The sequence below is a fragment of the Sturnus vulgaris genome, chromosome 1 (assembly GCF_052056855.1).
Source record: "Sturnus vulgaris isolate bStuVul1 chromosome 1, bStuVul1.hap1, whole genome shotgun sequence".
NCBI classification, from domain to species: domain Eukaryota; kingdom Metazoa; phylum Chordata; class Aves; order Passeriformes; family Sturnidae; genus Sturnus; species Sturnus vulgaris.
In genome coordinates this window covers 61,449,513-61,473,208 of record NC_142243.1, presented here as the reverse complement: position 1 = coordinate 61,473,208, position 23,696 = coordinate 61,449,513, and the positions used below count along the sequence as shown (strand labels likewise).

The window sequence follows — 23,696 nt, the reverse complement described above, 5'->3', positions numbered from 1 at the left end:
AACATGGAACTTTGAGTTAGATTGCACTGAATTCTTAAACCAATGTGGCAAAAAAATTGAGGCAAGATGTGTTCAAACAGGTTTATTGATGTCTCTTTCATAATTTGCATTATAGCAAGGTAGTGGCTTTTAAAAACTTGACTATGTTTTAGGACTTTAAGGAGTGCTTCAATATGTGGATTTAGATTAGAAGTGTTAAGACATTTAATTTATAAGCTTCTATAAGACATCTCTTTAGCTGCCTGCTGATAAAATTTTGAACATACAGGAAGTAAATACGCATGATAGAGAAGATAGAATTGGAGGTTTTGCCACAGGCACCTCTCTTGGATGTGACACTCATATCCATCAGTTTTATTGACTTTTAAATGTTATGTATTTTTACCTTAAAAAGTTTTGTTACATTAACATTAAATGTTTGCTGTCTCTTGTGCAAACAGGATCTCATTTTAATATTCTCAGTTTGCAGTGCTTTGTTCTTGATGTGACTAAATGCTATCTGAACGAAAATGTTCCCATTGTGTTTTTTAAAAACTGTTACATTTCACCTGCATGTGGCTAGCCAGAACCTACCTCAAGGTATATGGACTGTCATTAGGAGTTGCCCTTTGCAAATTATGAAGAGTTAGGACTTTTCAGTGAAGGATTATTCTCTAATTGCTGTTCTGCTTCAGATGACAGCATATAAAATTAGCAATTTCTAGTGGGAATCAAAGCTTTTCTAGTTTCACACATGTACTTGTTTGGAGAACAGTTATACATTATCATAGCTGAGCTATCTTATTTGAGGTCATGTGGTTCAAAAGTTTATATAATTCTCACTCCTTTGAACAACACTTGTATTCTTTTGCCATGTGAAAGCAATCTACTTTTATTTTTTAGATGTTAAACTATTACAGGACGCCAGGAGAAAAAGGTGCTTGCTTTTTTGGACAAAACTTGTTTGAAGACAAAAGTAAACAGGAGCATTAGGAGCATTACTTGGATAAGAATAATGATGGGAGACATAGTGTGGGATAGTGAGGAAGCAGTGAATCTGGAAAGGATTTAGGGGTCAGACTGGAATAGAATATCATGAGCTTGGTTTAATGCTGTGGTAAAGAGGGCTAGCCTGATCCTTGGAGTAGAGAGGTGACGATTATGCTTCTGTAAATAGCATTGACTGAGACTGGTGTTAGAAGCTGTATTTAATTTTCAAAGTTTGAATTCTTTTGGTTTCGTGTAACTTAAAACCTGTACAGAATTTTTCCACAAAAATAATTTAAAAGTTATAAAAACTTTAGGAACTTAACTTTTTTGTTTTTTCAAGAGATAGGTTGAGATGATTCGAATAAGTGTGGTTACCTTCACAGAGAGAAAATACCGTGAGTGGTTAAATTTGGAAGCACTTACTAGGATGTTATAGCTAGAAGTTTGAAAGAGCCAAATTTAAATAGAAATATGGAACAATTTGATATTTTTTCAGTATTAATAAAACCTTAATCTTTACATAAATTAATAGGTTTTTTCCTTATTTCAATTCTGAAAACATCAAGAGACACACTGCTTAAATTTCAGTATGATTTTTTTCAAAGTTATAGAGCTTAATGCTCAAATGAAATTCCACAGTCTGTGGAAAGATGGGAAATCAGATTAGATAGTCAAATATTTTTGTCCTAATCTCTTGAACGCATCATAGTGTAAATTTAGGATCTCTTAAATGATCTTTTCCTTGTCTACCTCTAGCCTTTCTCTGCCACTTTCTCTACTACAAGACAACTATAACATATCTTTTTCGTACTCTACTACTTGTGATTCAGGGGTGGGAAAAGAAGCAGAGGTGGGAGTTTAGTGTGAATGTCAGGAATGCTAAGGAAGTTTCTCTTTGAGAAATTGCTTATTCCTATGCCGGTTGTGTCTGGTGACAGCATATACATTTGTAATTAATAGTTCAGTTCCTGTGAGGAACAGTGTGATATGGGGATGCAGATAGGTGAGTAATAAGCATGAGAGGGGAATTGCAAAATTGTTATGGTTTGAAAGGACTTCTGGAGATCATCTAGTCCAACCCCTGAATAAGAGGGCCACCTCTTTGGCAGAGGTGGTGCCTGCATGTTTAAGCTATACTGTTGGGTTCTGTTTTACACTATATAAAATGGGCCAGTTTGGATCAGCTTAGAAATTTTTAACTGTTAACATATCTTAAAAGTAATCTACCTGTCAGTGTTTGTGAGGATCACTACTCTGAAACTTCTGAAGAACATGAATTTGGACACCATGCTGTCTTTTGCCTCTGTGACCAACACTGAATTGTGACAGGCAAAAATTTTTACCTAAGTTTTGTTTGGTGTGTGGAAGTGTTAATAACCACATTGATGACATTGTCAGAAAATTTAAGGCCAGCACAGCTCTGGGATAGTTTGTGTGGTTTACACTGTATTGGCATTTGGGGGACTGGAGTGTATGGAGTGCAGATTGTTATGATCTGCATCAACACACTGAATATTACCTTGAGACATATCTCCTACTTTCCTTCTTGCAGCTATATGTCTTGCTTACAAAAGAACATGTTATTGTTGCAGCTGATTTCCATGCAGACATAACCACTCATCACAGTGCTTGAGTATCTGTAGAAATCAAGAGTAGGGCTTTTTGCACGTCCCATCAACACAGCAAATACCACACAGACTTTTAGGGAAGGTACATTAGTTATGGCTTTATTTTGTCTAATGGTCCAGCAATAAGCACAGAATGGTGCTAGGTTATATGAACATTCTGTATCAGATTAAAAATTGTGATAATGATTTTTAAAATAGGCATGGGGTAGAAACGTAATTTTTAAAATTTAGGCTTTGATGACTTATGTTGGGTGACATGGAATATGACATCAACAGGCACATTTTTTTTTGTGTGTCAGAAGACAGAGCATGAACAAATCCAAAGAAGGTTTCTTTTTGTTATTCTATTTTGTCTTTCTTATGGTCCGAAATGAAATACTAGCCTAGATTTAACATTTTTGCCTGTAAACCCTCATAAACTGAGTTACTTTCAGAAATCAAACAGGAAGTATAGATTTTTGGAGTGCTTCTGTTGCAGAAACTGGATTTCAGAAGAAATGCAGCTTAAAATACATGTCTGAAACTACACTGAAAGTTATAACTTTTATGTTTCTCTCAGCTCAGACTTGAGAATAGTTTGAACAGACACAATTTCAAAGAAACCTAAGGAAAAGGTGATTTGCTTGACAAGCATTGGAATGGGCTGCCCAAGAAAGTGGCTGAGTCACCGTCCCTGGTGGTGGTTAAAATATGTGTAGGTGTGGTGCTTAGGGGCATTGTTTAGTGGTAAATTTGGCAGTGTTAGGTGAGTGGTTGGGCTCAGTGGCTCTTTTCCAACCTACTTGAGTCTATTATTTGATTATCTTAAAGTTTCCTCATTGAATTCCAGGGGATAGGGTTAAGGTAAACCATAGGTGGCTTGAGACTTCCTAGTGAAATGAAGTACTTAATCCTTTCGTGTTCCATTTTACCTCAGGAGAAGTAACAAATAGCTTTTTCTATTGTCCAGTTGATGCACGAGGGGCAAAATTTACAGCGTTTGTGGAAAGTGTTAACCCTGCCTTTATTTAGTTCTGGTTTTCTAACGAATTGTTTCCTTTCTATCGAATCTTCTTTTGAAGAAAAGATGAGCTAAAGATTGAGATAGTTTGGTTAATTTCACCACAGAGGTTGTCTGTGTGTTGAGATTCTGAAACTAGTACTTTCTATGTCAATTTAACTTACATGTTAATAAGGCTCACTGTATAGCTAAACATAATATTAAATAAGCATACTTCAAAAGGTGGCAGTTTAAAATTTGAAATAAAGGTGATTTTGTTGACAGCAGTGATGAGAACTCAAAGATGTTCATAGGTGTTTTTATGAATATATTAACAACAAAAAGAGGACCAAGGAAAATCTATCCTTTATTGGATGTGAAGAGTAACATTGTAACATGATGAGGATGGGGAAATCGGAGGTGCCTTCTTTGCCTCAATCTTCAACAGAAAGACACTGTATCCTTTGGCACCCACTCCCCAGAGCTGGTAGAGAGGGATGGGGAACAGAACTGACCCCCTATAATCTAGAAAAAGTAGTCAGTGATCTGTTGAGCCACTTAGACACTCACAAGTGTATGGGGCTGGATGGGACCCACCAGAGGGTACTGGGGGAGCTGGCAGAAGAGCTTGCCAAGCCATTCTCTGTCATTATTGTTAGTCCTGATAAACTGGGGAAGTTCCAGACAACTGGAGGTTAGCCACTGTGGTACATGTATACCTTCAACAAGGCAAAGCACCCGGTCATGCACAAAAACCACATGCAGCTCTACAGCCTGGGAGAAGAGTGACTTGAAAGTGGCTCATCAAAATATTACCTTGGGGTGCAAGTCAACAGCTGGTTGAATATGAGCCAGCAGTGTGCCCAGGTGGACAAGAAGGCCAATGGCATCCTGGCCTCTATTGAAAATAGTGTGGCCAGCAGGACTAGGGAAGTGATTGTTGCCCTGTACTTGGCACTGTTAAGGCCACACTTCGGGTTTTGTGTCCAGTTTTGGGCCCCTCTCTTCAAAAAAGACGTTGAGTTGCCAACCGTGCCCAGAGAAGGGCAATGAAATGGTGAAGGGTCTGGAGCACAAGTCTGGTTAGAAGTGGCTGAGGGAGGTTCAGCCTGAAGAAAAGGAAGCTCTGGGAGTGCCTTAGCACTCTCTACAACTAGCTGGAAGGAGTTGTAGCAAGGTGGGGGTTGGCCTCTTCTCCCAGACAACTGGCAATATGGCTAGAGGAAATGGACTCAAGCTGCACCAGGGAAGGTTGGACATGAGGAAGAATTTGTTTACTGAAAAGGTGGTTAAACATTCAACTGGACCACCCAGGGGGGTGGTAGAGCCACCATCCATGGGGATGTTCAAGAAATGACTGGCTGTTGCTCTTAGTGCTATGTTAAGTTGGCATGGTAGTATTCAGTCGAAGTTTGGACCTGATCTTAGGGCTCTTTTCCATCCTTAATGCTTTTATGAGTCTATGGTTCTAATGATTTTTTGATAATTGTAGAAGTAGTCAGCAAACTGCAGATGACAGAGCACTTGTCAGTTTGCTTTTGTGTTCACTTTTTCAGCATTGATTCTCTTTCAAGTGAAGCTAAAATAATATTTGACATGATCAGCATTACCTGTCAAAATGCTGTGCCAAACATACACAAATACAAAAAGAGAGCTGTATTAGAGAAACAGAACTTTATTGCAGTCTGTCACTACCAGACTGTTTTGAAGACTATTGTTAGAAAGCTTTGAAATAGGCAGAACATTGGCTTGTAAGCACTGGAAAAGGTTTCCTGTTCTTCAGATCCTAAGTTCTGCATTTTTCCGTTTGAAGCCTGTTAGGTGCGTTTAACAAGACATGTTTGTTAGAGACATTGTGCTCTGAGCTTTTTCCTTTTGGAGCAAAGCCAAGTAACTCTTTGTTTAGAAATGCAAACACATAAAGGACAGCTTCACTATTCTCCTACCTACAATTTAAAATACTTACTATGTAGTGCTGAGATACTGATTTTTATGTCCAGATCTGGTTAGCCAAAATTACATTCTTTAACCTCAGAATTATAAATACTGACTCACATTATTTTGTTTGCTACCCTTTTGGTGTTTAGATTAGTCTAATGATACCCGCTGAAAGAATAACTCCAGTGACATTACACCCTGTATGAATGTAAAACAATTGAAATTTCCCAGCTCACTTTTCGAAGAGTAATCCTTTCTGAAGGGATTGGAAGTACCCTGAAAGGAGTATTAATATTCAGTTAATAATTACAGGTACCATCTCTCAGTTGGTGAGAAAGTAGATAGAAGTATAGTCTCAGCAAAACTGAAATCAAGCAACCTTATTTTTATTTTAACTTGGGAATGTACCTTTTAATTAATAGTTTGTACAAATTTCAGCAGAAATAATGGGGTGATTTCAGGGATGGAGCTAAAATAAAAACAATGTTCCAGAAATCCGGGAAAGAAGTCCTAGTGCTCATGTGCTTGAGCAAAATGATAAGCGGAAGCAGGATGTTGTTTCAGGACAGAGTTGCATTTTGTTGTCTGTGGAAATGCTAATTGAACCTTTCTCTGAGCACAGTGGAGCCCATTAAAGGATAAATGCCAATTTCTCAGATAATCTTGTGTGAAACCAACATGTTCCATATACTGTGAAACATTTCAAGGTGTTAGTTCATTAGGGAGATTCTTTTTTGTTCACAGTGCTCCTTCTGCTGGCCTTGCATTAACCTTTGTTGGAGGAGGAGCACTTAACCAGGCTGTAGGATTTGAACTAGTGAGAGACCAAATATAAACAGTAGAGAAACAGAAAAATTGAAAGTTGGAGGATATGGATAGAAGGAGATATATTAGATGTGTGAATTCATCCCCATCTTCTCTGGACTGAGGGACTAATTTTAGAGCCCTAATTTTTAAGATAGCTGTTATCTTCCTTGTCACTTGTGATAGAATGTGGTTTCTATGTCATGATGCCAGCAAGTATAATAATACTATGGAGAGTGATAGGAAATTAGTGGTGGGAAATCCACAGTCCCTCTTATGTTTGAGGGACTGAGATCTATTTCTATCTGGTTTACAACCAAGATAATATGTTGTGCTGAGACTAGTGTTCACATTTGCCAGAGCTTTCTTCTGGGATTTCATGTGGAGGTAAGTGTCCTGTAGGGAGCAGAGGGAGGAGATGGGGAAAAGAGTAGAACTTATTCTCCTGCTGTTCTTTAATTCTGTAGTGAAGAGACTGTGTGGATGCTATTGCTGTAATCTGTGAATATAAGGGCAAAAGGGCAGACAGGCAAAATGGCACAGGCAAGGACTTGAGATTATTTGGAAATGCCAGCGTTGTGACAGTATCAGCATGCAATAGTTTTTATAGTTCCTGGGCTGAAGGGCAGTGAAAGTAATGCTGTATTTTTTGAGAGATGTGCCAGAGCAAGTCAGTAGAGCTACATGTTAATGCAATTTATATTTCAATAAGGAATAGATTAAGTATAACTTGTCATGGAAGGGTCCCCACGACCTTTACAAAATAATTCCTTTTGCATTGTATTTCATAAATTCCTGCCTCAACTACTGGAGATTTTTTGAGGGAGTCAGTAAAGTAATAAAAAGATTAGCTGGGGGTTTATTTTATTCTATACCCAAAACCTTTATGTGAAGTGCAATTATCAAGTGATTTTAGGGAAACTAGAAAGGGAGGGGAGAAATCAGTATGCGTGTTAAAGGATAATTCTAGTTAAGAGTTAAGAGATGGAACACTATACAAAGAGTAGACTGTTAAGATAAAGTTAATTTCCTTAAATGTTTAACATCCACATGTCTGAGATGAAAACTGGGTTTGCAGCCACCTATAGTGTTATTTAGAACCAGTTCTTAAACCAGAGTCTTCTGACTATTCCTTTTATCGTATAATGTAAACTTCCCCTCCTTTCTCTTTTATGATATAACGTATACTTCCCCCCCCCACCTTTCTCTTGTTTTTAATTGTGTTACTTTTCCACTAGGGGATGGGATTGCCAGAGAAAATAGTCCATTTATTAACAGTGCAGAATTGGGCAGAGGGAATACGTATGAAGGAAAGAATATGGCTCTCTTTGAGGTAAGTTAAATACTCCAAAAACATATTTTACCTTTAATGGAGATTAGTGATCATCTGCTTTCTTTCTGTCTTAAAATTTAGTGATGGGGAAAATGAGTTTTAATAACTTTCTCATAGCTTGGTTCTGCTAATGTTCCATTTCAGTGGATTTGGATGATATATAGGCAAGAACAGTAAATATTGTTGTGCATTAATGAAATAAGAAGATATGAAGATATGAAATAAGTCTTCATGCATTTAAATTTTTTGGGCTAGAATCTAGAGATTGTTGGAGACAGCTACTGGAAGTTAAATCTATTTTTTTAAGAAAACAGTATTCATTTTTAAAAGGATTAGCAAAATAATTTGCTTAATAGGGGAATTGCAGACTTTTTGTAAAGCACTAAAGCTATAAAACAAGCTTATAAGCCATGACTTGGTTTTATTGTCCAACTACAGTGTAGAGCACACCATAGCAATTTTTAATGTAAACATTTACTTTATAATGGATGTTTCATACCATTTAATCAACTGAATGATTACCATCAATTAGTGAAAAAAGTATATTAATTTAGTATTTTTAAGGGCCATTTTTGCAATTAAGTAACATTTCTAGTAGAAACCTTAGTTGTTCTGCTCTAGCAGCATCAACTGGTCTTGCTCTGATGCTTGCTGTTAACAAAAACAAGGTGCTTCCAAAGTTGTTTAGCCACTTGTTGCATTCTTCTCCATGTTTTCTTGTTCTCTTACATTATTCTTCCTTTCAAATATCTTTGCAGAGGACATGGTCTTTCATCTCACTCTGTGCATGACCCAAATAATCTATATTTATTATTTTTCACTGTTTTAGAGAAAATTGTGCTAAAGATCAAAGTAATGTTGATTGTTAATTGTCTTTTTGTCATGTATGCAATATCTTTTGACAGGAATGATGGCATTGAAGTTCTGTCATTGAATTTCTCTCCTTCAAGCTCTATTCCATTAAGCCATTTCCAAAACTTTATGTGGTTCAAATGAGTTGCTGTATTCCTCTGTGATGATAATTTGGCCATAGCTGCTTTTTGTCCCAAATCTGTTACTTTTAATAGTGACTTATATTAAATCAGCTGATACAAATGAATTACTTTTACCTATCTCAAGTTACAGACACTGCTGTTCACAGTATCATGTTGAAAGCCTTCAAGTGACTTCATCATCACTGCTGTAGTTGTGGTGAAACTTTTTTGATACTATATATGTTTCAGAGTAGGTTTCATGCAATCTTGTTTTTCTCCTGTTTTCGGATGTTTGAGTTGTATAACTCTATGTAAACTGTATAAACTCTGTATAAACTGTTAGAAGGAAGTTTGACTATTATGACCATTATCATTACCTAATCTCCCAGGCAGAGATTTACTTCTTGTCTGTGTCTGTCACTCCCATCTCGTCTTCTTTCCAGCGTTCAATTTTTTTGTATTTAATTGAATTCTCTTAGATCCGTTTTTCTTGGAATTCTTGTGTTGTGTATTCTTCTGGATGTTATTATTTGTTTTAGCATGTTTTTGTTTTGAAGCAGATGATTGGCTAAAGACAGATGGGCTGACTTCTGTGCATATGTGCAATTATATGTGATATGCATATGTGTGGGTATTCTCAACAAATTAACACTTTGGGAGTAGTATGCCTGGTATAAGATAAAATATGTAAGCCTGCAGCAGTAGAGAGATACTTAAGTAGTTTAGTGCTTGAGAAATCATTGGAAGTCACTCTCTAAACACAAGCAAGATGCCGGAAAAACACTCTAATGACTCAACCCTACCAGTACAATCCACTAAAGACTGTGGTGTGATAAAAATAGATTTTTAAAATTGCAGTGGTCTTTCTCTGGATCTTCCTATATAAGCTGCATATTGTAAAGTAGTGTAAAAATATGAAAGAAATGATGCAACATAGCTATGTAGTGTTAAACTTCTAGAAAGAATAGAACTTTCTTGTTGGTTGAAAGCTGACTGGTATTTTTTCATGATGATTTTTAATTTGGCTGAATCAGGGCTGACCTGTTGAGTATGAGTTTGAAGTAGTATCATAAAATGATGACTTAAAAAAATCTATTTAATAAATGGAGTATTCTTCAAAATCCAACAGGAAGAAATGGATAGTAACCCCATGGTGTCATCTCTTCTGAATAAACTAGCAAACTACACTAATCTGACTCAAGGAGTGGTGGAACATGAAGCAGATGAAGACAGCAAACGAAAGGAAGTCAAGGTATTTAGATTTCTAATAATTTGAGACACAGGTAGCTATAAGAGGTGCATTTTTCAACCGGTTAAGAGAATATGTGGACACCTAAAAACGGGAGTAAGATTTGTAATACCATGTTTAGAACTGAAGCATTTGCAGCAGCACTTGTGTTAATTTGATGTTCATGTTAGCATATTTTAGCAAGACTTGACTGTAAAACCCCTAGGTAAAATATGTGCAAAGCTAGGATCTGAAATATGGAGTATACTCAGTTTCTTCTTCCTTTCTTTCCTTGTGAACTTGTGCAATCATCAGTACCTGTTACCTACCTCTAGTGAGTGTACAGTAGGACTTTTTGCAGGTTTATTAATATATTTTAACTGCCTAGGTTCTTAGGTAGTTATATTAAGGCAAATTTAAGATGAAACAGGTCATTGTTTTAAATCTATAAGCATATTTGCACTTCTTAACATGGTAGTAGTTTTTTTGAGTAACTTCTTTTGTGTGTTGGAGTAACTATTTTTAAAACTTAATGGATGCATTCCAAGAAAACGCTTTGTTGTAAACATCAAAAATATTATACTTGAGGGAGGGGAAGGCATATGCTCTGTTTGACACATTGATAAACACACTTGCTAGAAGTGAATTGAGTTAATCAAGGGTTTACTTTGGATACCCAAAGTGTATGTATGTGTCTGTAGAAGTGGAATGTATGCCACAATTGGAGTCTGCAGTGGCATGTTGGATTGATCCCTCTGTGAGCAGGGGCTGTTTTGGAAGGAGAAAGCTCAGATCAAAGCATTTGACCTGACAGAGTATAAAGACTTATAGGCAAAGGAGGGATGATGAGCTGCATGGTGACTAAAACTAAGAAAATTAAGGTAGATGCTGGGAAGGGACAGTGCTACCTGTGTAGAAGGGGTGCTGCTGCTGAATTTATATGCTGAGCTATGAAGAAAAGAGGAGAAGCACATGAGAATAAGTAAAAGGAAAATGAGCACAGAGCAGAAAAGACAGAGGTGAAAATATGTTTGAAAATAAGCTTAGAATGGCAGCTCATTTGACTGGAATGGAGATTTTGAGTGGAAGTCGGACAGTGGGTAAGGGTCAGGAATAAAGTCCAGCTGTTTAACTTTTTTGCTTATCCTGCATTTGCTTATGAGCCTGCTTTCTTTCTGTTTATCTAGTTATGCTTGACCTATATTTATTTTATTTCACCTGAAGATAACCTTCAGATGTTAGAAAAGTAACATCTCACACTTTCCTTAGCGTGAACCCTGTTGTGCATTCAGCTGCTGTGTAGAGGCTTTTGTCAATGCAGTGCTGTATTACTCCCTCTGGATCTGACTAGCCAAATGAACATTGTGTCCTCACTTGCACTTAATCTTGTTTGTGCACCCTGTGGTGCTCTGATAACACAGTTTTTATGTATGTGTCTTAATTTCATTTCTGAAATTGTGATAGTTAAGTAGTAGGATGTCAGAGTAATGTTTTTAATGGTATGATTGAGACAGTAGGGTTGATGCTGCACATGGATATTGCCCAAGATGCTAAAAGTAAAAAAAATATTGTCTAAATGGCATTCTATGGTTCCTTCTAAGTACTTGGAAATTTAGTATTTTCTTAATAATTTTGATAACTTCTAAAGCATCAATGCTTGTTTATTTATTTAAATCGCTTGCCTTTTTTTACAGCCCAAGTTGTGATTTAAGACCATCTTGTGTTACTGGAAAGCTACTGTGTATAACTGTTAATTCTAACTAGACTGTTTCAAAGCCTGATTTCTTTTCATAAGTGTAGAAGACTGAAACTTTAGTCATGAAGCCTGAATGCTTTTGTGTATGTCTTGACCTATGATGATCACTAGCAAATAAAAACATACACATATGCTATGTTGTGGCAGGTTTTACAATTTTTGAAAAAAGAAATTGTAGTCAGCTCTGCATTACTTCCTGCTCTGTCTTAATACCTTGTCTGTCTTTTTTTAAGAATCAAAAATACTATTGAATATAATTTTTTGTGCCAGCTGTGTGGCAATTTGTGATCAAAATTTTGCAGAATATCAATGATATTTTTATCTAATTTATCTTCAACTTGTAACTTTAGCCTGCAACTGGTGTTTCAGAAAAAGCTTGTAAAGTGTTACAATCAACAGATAAAAAGCCATTCTAGCCCTATCAAGGTTTCATCCTAATTCCTGTGGAACAAGAGAGTTTGCTATCACAAATAATTTTCTCTCTTTTCAGGAATTTTTCTTCATAAATAGCATGTGAATATTTGCAAAGCTGGACTCTGAAGCTACCATTCAGTTTCACTTGGCATTTGTTCAATGAGCATTTGTGATAATTGTTTATGGAATAAAGTGCTTATAGATTTAAATTTTTTAGTGCAAAGGAATTGATGCTCTCACTTTGTTTCCAGGGTCCACGAATGGGCACTTTTATTGGTGTGTATCTTCCCTGTTTGCAAAACATCTTGGGAGTCATCCTTTTCCTACGTTTAACATGGATTGTAGGAACAGCTGGAGTTCTTGAGTCTTTCATCATTGTGTTCATGTGTTGTGCTTGTGTAAGTTAACCTTATTTTACTTCTTTTCTAAACTCTTAGCCAAATCCTCTGTTGGAAGAGTACTGATACCTTCAAATATATGAGTATCAGGGAAAAAATAACCATATTTAATCATATTTGTTAAATTGATCTGATATTTAACCAATATGGTTGAATTGAGAGAAATGGGTTATATATTTAAGGATTGAGTGTCAAGTGTCAGTCTAACCTGTATGGACATTCTTTTGAGTTGATCAAAGTAAGCTTTTGTTTCAATTATTATATGAGTTTTATTAAATTGGCCTTTATCAAATATTTCATTTTTTACTTTAAGATCTGAACTGTTTTGCTTTTTACAACGTCAGAACAAACTGAATATAAACTACATATCAAACCACAGTATTGCATTCATAAAATAATTTTTTAGAATGTGAGACCACTACTAGATGTTGTCATAACAATGTTACAATCAGTTTTCACTACTTTTTAATTGGAATAATAATAAATATATTCAGTGGTCTGTATTTTTCCAGTTCTTTTTTAAAGACTCTGTCAAATATCTAAGTTAACTAGATATTTTCTGCTGAAAAGCTGAGTATTTGAGTTGCATGGATATCCCAAATTAAACATCTTGGGGAAAAAAAATCTAGTTCCATTTGATTACTGTATTGCTCAATCTTTCAAAAAAAACTCCTCCAAAATTCTGGTAATTTAAATTTCCTCTATTTTGTCTTTCCACAGACTATGCTAACTGCAATTTCAATGAGTGCTATAGCAACAAATGGTGTAGTTCCAGGTAATGAAGAATTTTATCTTACATGGCAAATTCTCTAATGATGGAAGTTTAAATCTGGGATAAGAAATTCTTATAGTTCTCAAATTCAGAAGTAATGCTTTGGTGTCAAATGCATATTTTCTTTTAATTGATTTTATAAATAACTTTTAAATGGGAGATGCAGTCTTTAACTGGTCCTTCTGGGAATTACTGTCTGCAGCACATCTTTGTCATCAATCATTGGATCCTGTTTTAATCAAAGATAAGGTAAATGATACATACAGGAGGGAAAGTAAGAGTGAGAAGAATTGAACAACTTAGGGTCAAAGTGAATAGTATATAAGTATAGTATATATATATAGTAATAGTATATAAGGACAAGAAAAAGCAATCCATCCCTACTCAACACCTTTAAACAGCACTAAAAAAATGTGATCTGTAGTGAAAGTGGCAATGGTTTCATAGAAAGAATCAGTAGAAAATATTCTGTTTTGTCCTTGTCTCATAAAGCAATTATTTTGGAAATTTATTGTTTAATGGGGAACAGCTTAAAGTTAGAAGCTAAAAATTCATTCACATCTATTTATACCTGTATATCCTATTCTAATTTACTTCTGTTTGTCTTGTGGAATTTTTCCTCTTCTTTCTTTGATCTTCACTTTCTGTTCCACAGAAAATGCATATGGGGATATTAATCTTGAAACGTATATTCTAACTGCCTAGATGGTATAAACATTGAGTACAGTCTTGGCATGAGCATGTCATTGGAGACACATGCAGTGGTAGTCTTGATTATGTTGATTGAATGATTCAAATTTTTATTCTCTACTGCCATCTTTAATCTGAAGACCTGGAGGTGTTTTGTTTTTTGTTTTTTCTTTTTTTTTTTTTTGTTTTGTTTTGTTTTGTTAAATTCACAGCTGGAGGCTCTTACTACATGATTTCAAGATCTTTAGGGCCAGAGTTTGGTGGAGCAGTGGGACTTTGTTTCTACTTGGGCACAACCTTTGCAGGAGCAATGTACATTCTTGGTACCATTGAAATTTTATTGGTAAGTACTAGTTTCTGTTGAGACTAAATGTATTCGGGCTATTTTGAGATATTGCTGATGAATGCTCTTAATGGTCTAAAATGCATTCTAGTTTGGTGATCGTTAATGTTTTGATACTACATTTTCAGGATGTTGGTATTTATTCTTACTCGTGACTATTTGAGGAAGTTAAATTCTTACAAGTAATACAAAAGTAAATGAAATGCTATTTGATGTATATTTATTCTACTTAAGGTTTGAACCAAGTAGAAATCTTCTCTTTCCAGGTGATAGTCTGCAAGCCTAGATCAGGTAACTCACTGCTGCCCAATGAGAAGTTGTGAAGAACATGAAGGGCATGTCTCTGATGGGGCAATAATAATTTATCCCACCTCCTCATTTCCAAACTACTGGCCTTGAATTTCCATATATTTGTAAAGATGATGTGGAAGGTTGCCTGGTTACTATGGCTTTGCCTCATCCAGGAAGGGCCAATAATTGGTCATCACATCAGAAACTGAAGATATGCACAGGAGATACTTCAGAATTCTTTCTTGTCACTTACTATGATCCATGTCATCCAGGCATTTCAAAATTTAAATTAGTTTCACTGATGCTTGCTTGTGTGATCTGATCTGGCTTGTTATCTGATCTACAGTAGTAACATGAGCACGTGGTGAACTGTGGATTGAGTTTGGTGCACTGTTCTCCCTGTTAGAGAGTCATGCTGGGTTTGTGTTGCTAATAAGAATGTATGGGGTTCAGCTACAGAATTTGAAGTAAAATGCTGCCCAAGTTATCTCACAAAGACCTCAGAACAGACCCTTGCCATAGCAATACTCATGCTTTGTGGCTTTTTTTTTTTTCCTCCACTGGGGCATGGATTATTTGGAGAAACAGAAATCAGTCATCTGCCTGTGGTTTTCCCTGGCAAAGGCTGTGAACAGCAGGGGAACAAAATCCACAAGAAAATCTTCTGGAGTACCTCCATACAGAGCCTGAGAGCCTGAAACTTCTGCAATGTCACAGTGTAGGGTTTTCTAGCAATATATACTCTATCTGTAATAATTTTTTAGTTTGCTTTCTTATTCTTCCATGATGATGGGACAGTTTCCATCTCTTCCAGCATTCTAGTAAATATTAATTTACTAAACTTAAATTTAATCTAAGAAAATTCTGGTAAATAATTGTCTATGTCTATTTTGGGATTTTGCTTATGAATGTATCATGGTAGCCTCCTGTTCAAAGCTTCTTCCTACTTTTAGAAATTATACTATTGAAAAATACTAATTTTAGCAGGTTTTTTTAAGGACTAGAGCTGCTTCAAACCCTAATAATCATGCCCTAGTAGCTGAGCAGAGAAGAGGGTTTTTTTTTTTTGCTAGAAGGAGGAATATAGATACTGTTATGTAGTGTAGTACACCAATGTCTCAGAACTACAGATCACTTTGTCTTCTCAGATGCATTTATCAGTATAAGTGCTATAAACAGTTTCCAACTTCTTTCCAGGTTGAACACACCAAAATTTAAGACAGAGATCTGTAAGAGAATCTTGTTTGAAATTGCAGTAGTTTGAAATGTCTTTCAGTTTGAAATGTGTTTCAGCACATGACTAAGCTTTTTCACACTAATCTTAAGTTGTGCTGTTGTAACTTTAGATTAAAATTTTATGAAGTATAATATAGGGTCTATAATACTGAAAACATTTTCAGTTTATTATACTTTTGTTTGATTCTTCATAATTTATTTCAATCAATGGAAGCCTAGTTTATGGTTTGGGTTTTTTCCTTTTATTTTTGTTGTGTGCTACTTCCTTTCCCCCCAAATTCCGTAGTGGTTTTTACTATTTGGCAGACACATGAATTTGAGGAGTTGAAGCTCTTTAATGGGAGAGAAGAAGCTGGAGCAAAAACTGTATCCTATTCTCAAAACTTGTTTTTCTTCACCCTCGCCTTTTCCTGCCTTTTATCTCTACAGTTTCTAAATGCCCAAATTATATGGCTAAACTAATTTGCAAAAGCAAAATTGGTATAGAAGGTTAGATTTTGTAGTTGAAGTAAATGATTTCTCAGTAAAATATTCATCATTACATGTATGATAGTTTGCCATATCTCTTGCAGACCTATATAACTCCAAGTGCTGCTATATTTAAAGTGACAGATGTTAGTGAAGAGCCAGAGGCTATGCTGAACAACATGAGAGTCTATGGAACGTGCATTATCATTCTGATGGCCATAGTAGTTTTTGTGGGAGTAAAGTATGTCAACAAACTTGCACTGGTCTTCCTTGCCTGTGTGATTCTTTCCATCATTGCCATATATGCTGGAGTTATTAAGACTGCTTTTGACCCACCTGACTTTCCGTAAGTGCAATACTGAAGTTTATTAAAAGTTATTTATTATTATTTAAAAGGAAAAAAAGTGTGGGGTGGGAATAGCTATTTGTAACCATGTCATGCTTTAAGCTAAGTTTCAAAATACAACCACATTGGCTTCAGTGATAGGTTTATGTAGTTTAAATACTAATGTGCTCATTTGTTATTCAGTTGCATATCTGAATATTTCTCTCATTTTTCGTAAGATATGATAACCCTAGAAAATGTTCTTTGATGCTTAAAATTACTGGCTGTTATTTCATCCACACCTAAGGAGCAAGAAGATAGGTTTTGCTGACAGTAAATGTAACTGCTTTATTTAAAGATTTAAACTAAAAACCTATAGAATAAAGTTAAAAGGTCAAAAAACATTGCAGCTATGAACCATAGTTATGGAAGAAACATGCTTTTCAACTTTCTGTGTTATGAAGAAATTTTTGAAACTTCAGTTTCTCCCCTACTTAAAATTGAAACATCGAAGTGTTTAAATTCACTTGTGAAGGCTTTCCAATTGATAAAATGTTATTGTTGTTATGCATGACACATTGCTTCTCAAGGTCCTCAGTGTGCTTAATTCTTAGCTCAATAAGAGTCACTTCTTTACTTCAGTTATTAGTTGCATTTTACCCAGTTATGTGATTTGCATTTTTGTGCATCTTTTTCTGTTGAAAGAAGAAACAAAATTATATTGCTTAAGACATGATCAGAATAGGCTGATAACTTCATAATGACAGTTATCCCTTCTGGATGATTGTTACAAATGCAATGCTACTTTGAAGTGTTGGTAATTACATTACAAATTGAGCATTAGAACAGTATTGTGGGCGGTTCTGTAACATGATTTTACATGTAACATGCAAAATGTTTACGTATTTCTGAATAAGACATGTGTTTCTTATTGTAATTTCCAGTGGGGAAATAATAATATATTTTTATCACCGGTATAGGTAAAAGAGAGTTTATGTGGATATGTAGCATAGGTAAGACTCATTACCTGGAAACCTTATATGTGGCTGCTACTGTTATATTATTGGGTTGGGAGGAAAAATATAAAAAGAGTTTATTTTCCACTAAATTAATAGTTTACATTTAGAGTCTGCCTTAAAATGAGAAACTCAAGTGCGATTTTCTGTAATGATAAGTCTGATCTGGTGCTAGTCATTAAAAAAACCCAAACAAAACAGCTTCCACGTAGCTGGTTAGTTAGGCTGATATCAGTAACCTCCACTAAGTTTGTCCACTGTATAGGTGGTAAAATAGTTTACCTCAAGATCTCCCAGTTGAATCCAACTGAAGGAAGTTTCCACTGTTTGTATCATTTGACCCTGCTGCTATTGAGTCATCAAATCAGTAGCAATTAAAGAGAAAAATAAGCAAGGCAAGTGGCAAGATGATCTCTTTAGCAGCAGTTTTCTGTTAAATCTGCTCAACTTCCATGTGATGCAATACCTTGAAGCTGCACTGGTGTATCTGCCTAATCCACATGGGTTTTTTTATGTTCCTTCTTTTGTCTTCATAGATATATATATATATAGCATTCAATTTTAGAGCAAACTTGGAATCCTAAGCATCTTTTGTATAGTTTAGAAAAGAAATATACCTAGATCATTAATATTCTGTGCTGGTAGGAATTTGCTTTTGACGACTGTTCAGACTTTTCTAATTTTCTTTCATTCCTGAAAGAAATAATTAGTTTCTTAATACATGATTCTTTAATTGGTATTCACATCACTGTTGTTAAATTTTGCTCTTTAACCTTCTTGGCTTGTTTCCTACCTTTTGGATTGTAATATTTTTTGAGGATCATCTAAAGTTTTTAGTTGCTAGAAATGGAGGGCAGGATTTACACACATGCTTTATCTTTTCTATTTTCTTCATCAAACTCATTTTTAATTAAGTTGATAAAATATTACTTAATTTTACTTCTTTCTTGTAGGACTTTATGCCTCATGATTGCTGTTACTTAGTAGTCAAGCTGCTTAAATTGATTGTACTTTCTAAAAAACAAATCAGAAGGCAAAATAGCTGCCAATGCCATGAAGTAGAAATATTTTACCCATGTTTTAAAGACTATAGATGCTAGTTTTAGATGTAGAAACTATATACTGTTTCAGTAGATGAAGTGTAGGCTTTAAGACAGTGTAAACACCATGTTTCTGAAGGAGTCTAATAGACAAAAAATGGCTTAATTCACAGCCTTGTATTGAAGGAACACTGATTTTATTTTTCTTGTTTATAGTATCTGTCTTCTTGGAAACCGTACATTGTCAAAACGCAACTTTGAGGTCTGTGCCAAATTTACTGAAAGCAACAATGAAACAAGGACTACACCTTTGTGGCTCCTCTTCTGTGATAGTTCTTTGCTTAATGCTACATGTGATGACTACTTTACTCGCAATAATGTAACAGAAATTCAAGGAATTCCAGGAATAATGAGTGGAGTTCTAGCCGGTAAGTTGGAAAGCACAGTGATTTAAAAATTTTTGGACATTATTAATTTGGCCAATGGCTGTTCAGTAGTATAGTGGTCTAGTCTCTCACTATCTCTTTACCCCTAATCTCTGTGAAAGATTGCTACCTTGAGCATGCTTCTTCCTATAAAATTTTCATCTGGTTTTAGAGTCTTTGTATCAAGTGCTTTAATTTGGGGGTAATTGGAGTTTTATGGGTACTCTTTCAAAAGCCATTGTTCAGTCAAAAAGGTAATAGAGTGCTTATCACAGCTTTTTTAAAAATGTGTATGCCAAACACACATTTCAATAAGCCATACATTAATACATTTTCAAGCTCTCCTGAGGGAGAACTTGTTTCCAGTTCACAGATGGTGCAATGAGAGTGAAGTTCTCTGGATTGTCCAATGTGTACAAATTAGTGATTGAATTCAAGAAAGCAGTCTACAAAGGGTATAGATTTTCTTCTCTTGACAGATCTGTATGGTTGTGGCACCTGAGAATTCAAATTGCATTGAATCATAGGATTCATCTTAAATGTATAATGATTTGTATTGTACACACACAAATAATGTTTCTGGGAATGAAGTGGATACTCTGATACCTCTCCTTTTCGTTCCTTGAAATAAAATTTGATTTGTATAAATATGCTACATACGGACACTAGACAATCATTGCTGCTATAGTACTCCAATTTAAAATATCACATATGAAGTGTACAAATACATTAAAAGATACTAAATGAAACATAGACATCTCTATGTTTGGGTTTTTTAAAATTTAAAAAATTTAAAAAAATTCTCAATGAAAAATGAAAGTATTAGCTTGTTACAAGAAATGTAAGCTAGAGTTTGTTCTCTGAAGTTTGTAATTTACTGTATTCATATCTACAATTTTTCATGAATGATTTTGCATTTCCTGCCACAGCTCACAAGTCAGCTGTATGTTAAAATTTTTTGCCACCCTGCAAGATTTAAATTGTTCTTTTACTTTTTGGAGGTTTCAGGCTGAGTACTATTTTTTTTTTTTCTTTTGGAAAGATTTGTGTTCCATTCACTGTTTGTTTCATTGGGCAAGCAATCCTGTATAAAAGGGCATTTTGCTAATTTATTCTCACATAATGCTAAGATCTCTGAAGAGCAGGAGTCTGCTGAAAACTCAGTGTGAGTGATATGCTTTTCAGTATTCGCTGCTCTTTGCAGTGAATTTCATCAATTCCATTATATTTACTCACTGAATCTGGTAAGGTTTTTGTTTTTTTTTGGTTTGTTTTTTTCTTTTTAAAGTACATTGCAGTTTTTTTTCCTTCTACAACTTTGAATTAACTAAGAATTGCCAGCAGGCTCTCATCTTGTTGTTGGCTCCTATTTTTGGACTGTTTGAGTGCACTGGATATCACTGGTTACATCCTGATGGTTTCTTGTAGAAGCTTACTTTGTTTTCTCCCATATGATAGGACAACTTGTCTCATTTTCAAATAAGAATCAGTATGGTCTGTTCTCACCATCGGTGTTTTCCACAAATATAAGCTCTCAAAAGTTACTGGTTCTTTGACCTATCAGTCTTCAAACAACCATGCTTAGTTTGCTGGTTTGTTTGCTTATCAGTGATCTTCTGGAGTATGGTTATCCTGCTTTTGTCACCATATGGAAATCTTTTGCCATGAACAGCTGAATTCTGAACTGTTATCCAGGATTATTCTGTACAGGAGGTCTCAAAGAACTCAAATTACTGTGAAGTACCATTTCTTTTTCATAATGATCCTCAAAATACAAGAACAAGAAGTATTAGTATGTACTAAGATTCCCTGAACCTAGAGATAAGTTTCCTTGTTTTTTTAGATTAGTACATCTGTGTACCTGTGCAATGTAAGTGTACATTTTACAAATATGTTAGAGTTTAATTCTCCTTTAAAGGAAGAGAAAATTTTGCAGGACACATCTCACACTTCTGCATTTTTATGGCATGGGCTGGAATGCCCACCTGTTACAATTGGTATTAATCATATTGGAAAATGCCATGACTTTTGTGTAAGAAAAAGGTATCTGATTCCTAGGAGTATTGCATTCTCACTATCACAGATATCACAGCTGATATCCTGAAACAGAGATTACACTGATTTTGTTTTTTTCCTTTACCTTGTAGATAATCTCTGGAGTGCCTATTCAGAAAAAGGATCAATAGTTGAGAAAAAAGATCAGCCATCAGTTGCTGGATCAGAAGACTCAAAAATGGGTGGACTTCCTTATGTTTTTACAGACATCATGACCTACTTCACAATGCTTGTAGGGATTTATTTCCCATCTGTGACAGGTAGATGCAACTATTTTTCTTGTATGAGGATGCGTACTTATATCTGGAAAAAAATTTCCTGTGAAAATTTTTCTTTTTCATCAATTTTATAGGTGACTCATGCTGTTGCTAGTTTCTGTGTCTGAGGTTATGTACCTAAAATCTTCTGGTGCTAGGGAGACATAGGTCATGGCTGATGACTTTTGGAGGTTACAGGACTTAAAGAGGAAATCTGTTTAAGGGCCATTTCTATGTCTGCAAAGAAAGAAAAACCCTCATGTGTTACTAAATGCTTATTCAAAATAAGGTGCATATCTTTATAACACTTTAATCTTCAAAGGCATGAGAGAACAGTTTAATATTAAAATGATTCTTCCTGCATCCAAGCTGCCTGGTTAACTGCATGTGTTTACATGTCCAATATCATTTTTCTACATTAATTGTGTAGACTTTTTTGTCAAGTTCAGACTAATTGTATTCCATTTTCCTCAGCTCATGCTTGACTGAAAAAAACAGTCATGTTTTTCTTCAAAAGTCCCAGCTGAAGTAATTGTAGTGTCAAGTAACAGAATAGAACTCCAAAAGAAATCGCAGCACTGTTTGCTAGTTTCTTTTTAAGTGGAAGCATTCCTATTCACTGTTTGAGCCCCCTGCTCCCATTTCTTTACTTCAGACTCTTACCAACATTTCATCATATCTGAACCCATGGATAATGTTTCATTCCATGGAGTTTGGCAATGTTTTTGCACTGGAATATCTTGACATTAGTTTCCATGTTTCTGCTTGCAGTGGCCAGTTCAATTCTAGGAGAGATGGCAGAAATAGTTATTGTAGAGGTTTCTTTCCCTCCTGTCACAGTATATGCTACAAAATAATTCTGTTCTCTTTTTAGATTCACATGCATGTGTACATGTGATTTTTCTAACCATTCTTTTTCTTGCCTGCCCCTTTCTTTTTTGCTTCTAAGGTTTTCTTTGTTAGCTTATTGATTTGCTTGCTTGTATTTGTTTGTTATGATGATGATCTATCTAGTAGAAAGTTAGTGAATTGGGTCACGCTGGCTAAAATTGCAAAGAAAGTCCCTATTAACTTATAACATCCATCCTCAGTAGCAAAATTGCTACTCTGTATTTTTTTCATTTCAAGAATGATTCTGAGGTAATGCTTGAAAAATATTTTTAAAATGTCTTTTTACTGATATTTATAGGATTTGCTTATTCAAGTGGGTAGTAACACAGATTTCTGAATAAAATGAAGGTATAAATTGAGGATTTGTGTGAGATTATAATATACTTCTGTAGCCTGCTCCATTGGTAGTCCTCGAGTTAAATTGGGCTTAAAATTCGATGTTTTTATTCTATTAATTATTATCATGGAGTTATTATTGTTTTTATGACATACATTTTATCTCTTTTTAAGGTATTATGGCAGGTTCAAACAGATCTGGAGATCTAAAGGATGCTCAGAAATCTATCCCTACTGGAACAATTTTAGCTATTTCAACTACATCTTTTATTTGTATCCTTTATACTGTGACTTTTTTCCTAGTCTACATTCTGTAGATTCTGTAGGTATAACAGATTTTTCACTGGAAAGTCTTTAGAGTTCCCTGCATATAAAATGAATTAAGTCTAAAGAAATATATTTGTAGAAAATATCAGTATTATTTATAAATATTATTAATATATGACAAATTTTATTAACAAATATTTATTCTACTAGTGCTTCAAATTCAGACTGATGTTTTTAGTCAAGTGATCCAAAGGCTTTAAGCATTAGGCTTCAGTTGAGAGATTGTTATCTTGCACAGTATTACCAGATCTTAAACCAAACAATCTGCAATAGAAGTTGTCGGTCCCTCAAAACCTAGAGTACACAAGTACTTCCTTATTTGCATGAGAAAATAGCTGTTCTGTTGCATGATAAATGAACTGGCTACTTCCAGTACTTCACAAATCACTATGAATCAAATACAGTCATAAAGAACATAAATAGAAAAATCATTGCAGGGAAGAGCGAAAAGAAACAAACAGAGAAGCAACCAGGAAATACACACATACTTCATTGTCATGGACATTTTCATTTCATACCTTGGTGGAAAATGGTGGGGTTTCTTTCCTCTATGTGATTTTTTTAGAGAGTAATCTTCCTTCAGTCTCAGTAACAGATCTGTCCTGTATAGTGTTGTTTGGCGCCTGTATAGAAGGTGTAATATTAAGAGATAAGTAAGTCATATTAAACTTCTAATATTACATGGGGTATATATAATCATAGGTTATATCAGTAGGACTTATTAATGGCTCTTCTGTGAAATATCTATGTGGTATATATTTGTTTTTCTTAGTTTTAAACTGGGGGAAAGCATCTCTGTTAAA

At 35.1% G+C, this 23,696-nt stretch overlaps 1 protein-coding gene across 6 annotated transcripts in view; it reads left to right on the top strand.

Annotated features, from left to right (window-relative positions):
• The window catches only part of SLC12A7 (solute carrier family 12 member 7), a 60,123-nt gene that overhangs the window by 5,676 nt on the left and 30,751 nt on the right, over window positions 1–23,696 (top strand). For all 6 annotated transcript variants that reach the window (XM_088168049.1, XM_014877225.2, XM_088168042.1 and 3 more), the window contains exons 2-11: window positions 7,557–7,651; window positions 9,755–9,877; window positions 12,275–12,421; window positions 13,142–13,196; window positions 14,096–14,226; window positions 16,326–16,567; window positions 18,819–19,030; window positions 21,175–21,342; window positions 22,741–22,839; window positions 23,489–23,546. In XM_088168049.1, the coding sequence (XP_088024175.1) occupies window positions 7,557–7,651; window positions 9,755–9,877; window positions 12,275–12,421; window positions 13,142–13,196; window positions 14,096–14,226; window positions 16,326–16,567; window positions 18,819–19,030; window positions 21,175–21,342; window positions 22,741–22,839; window positions 23,489–23,546 (1,330 nt within the window). The remainder of the gene's footprint in view (window positions 1–7,556; window positions 7,652–9,754; window positions 9,878–12,274; window positions 12,422–13,141; window positions 13,197–14,095; window positions 14,227–16,325; window positions 16,568–18,818; window positions 19,031–21,174; window positions 21,343–22,740; window positions 22,840–23,488; window positions 23,547–23,696) is intronic.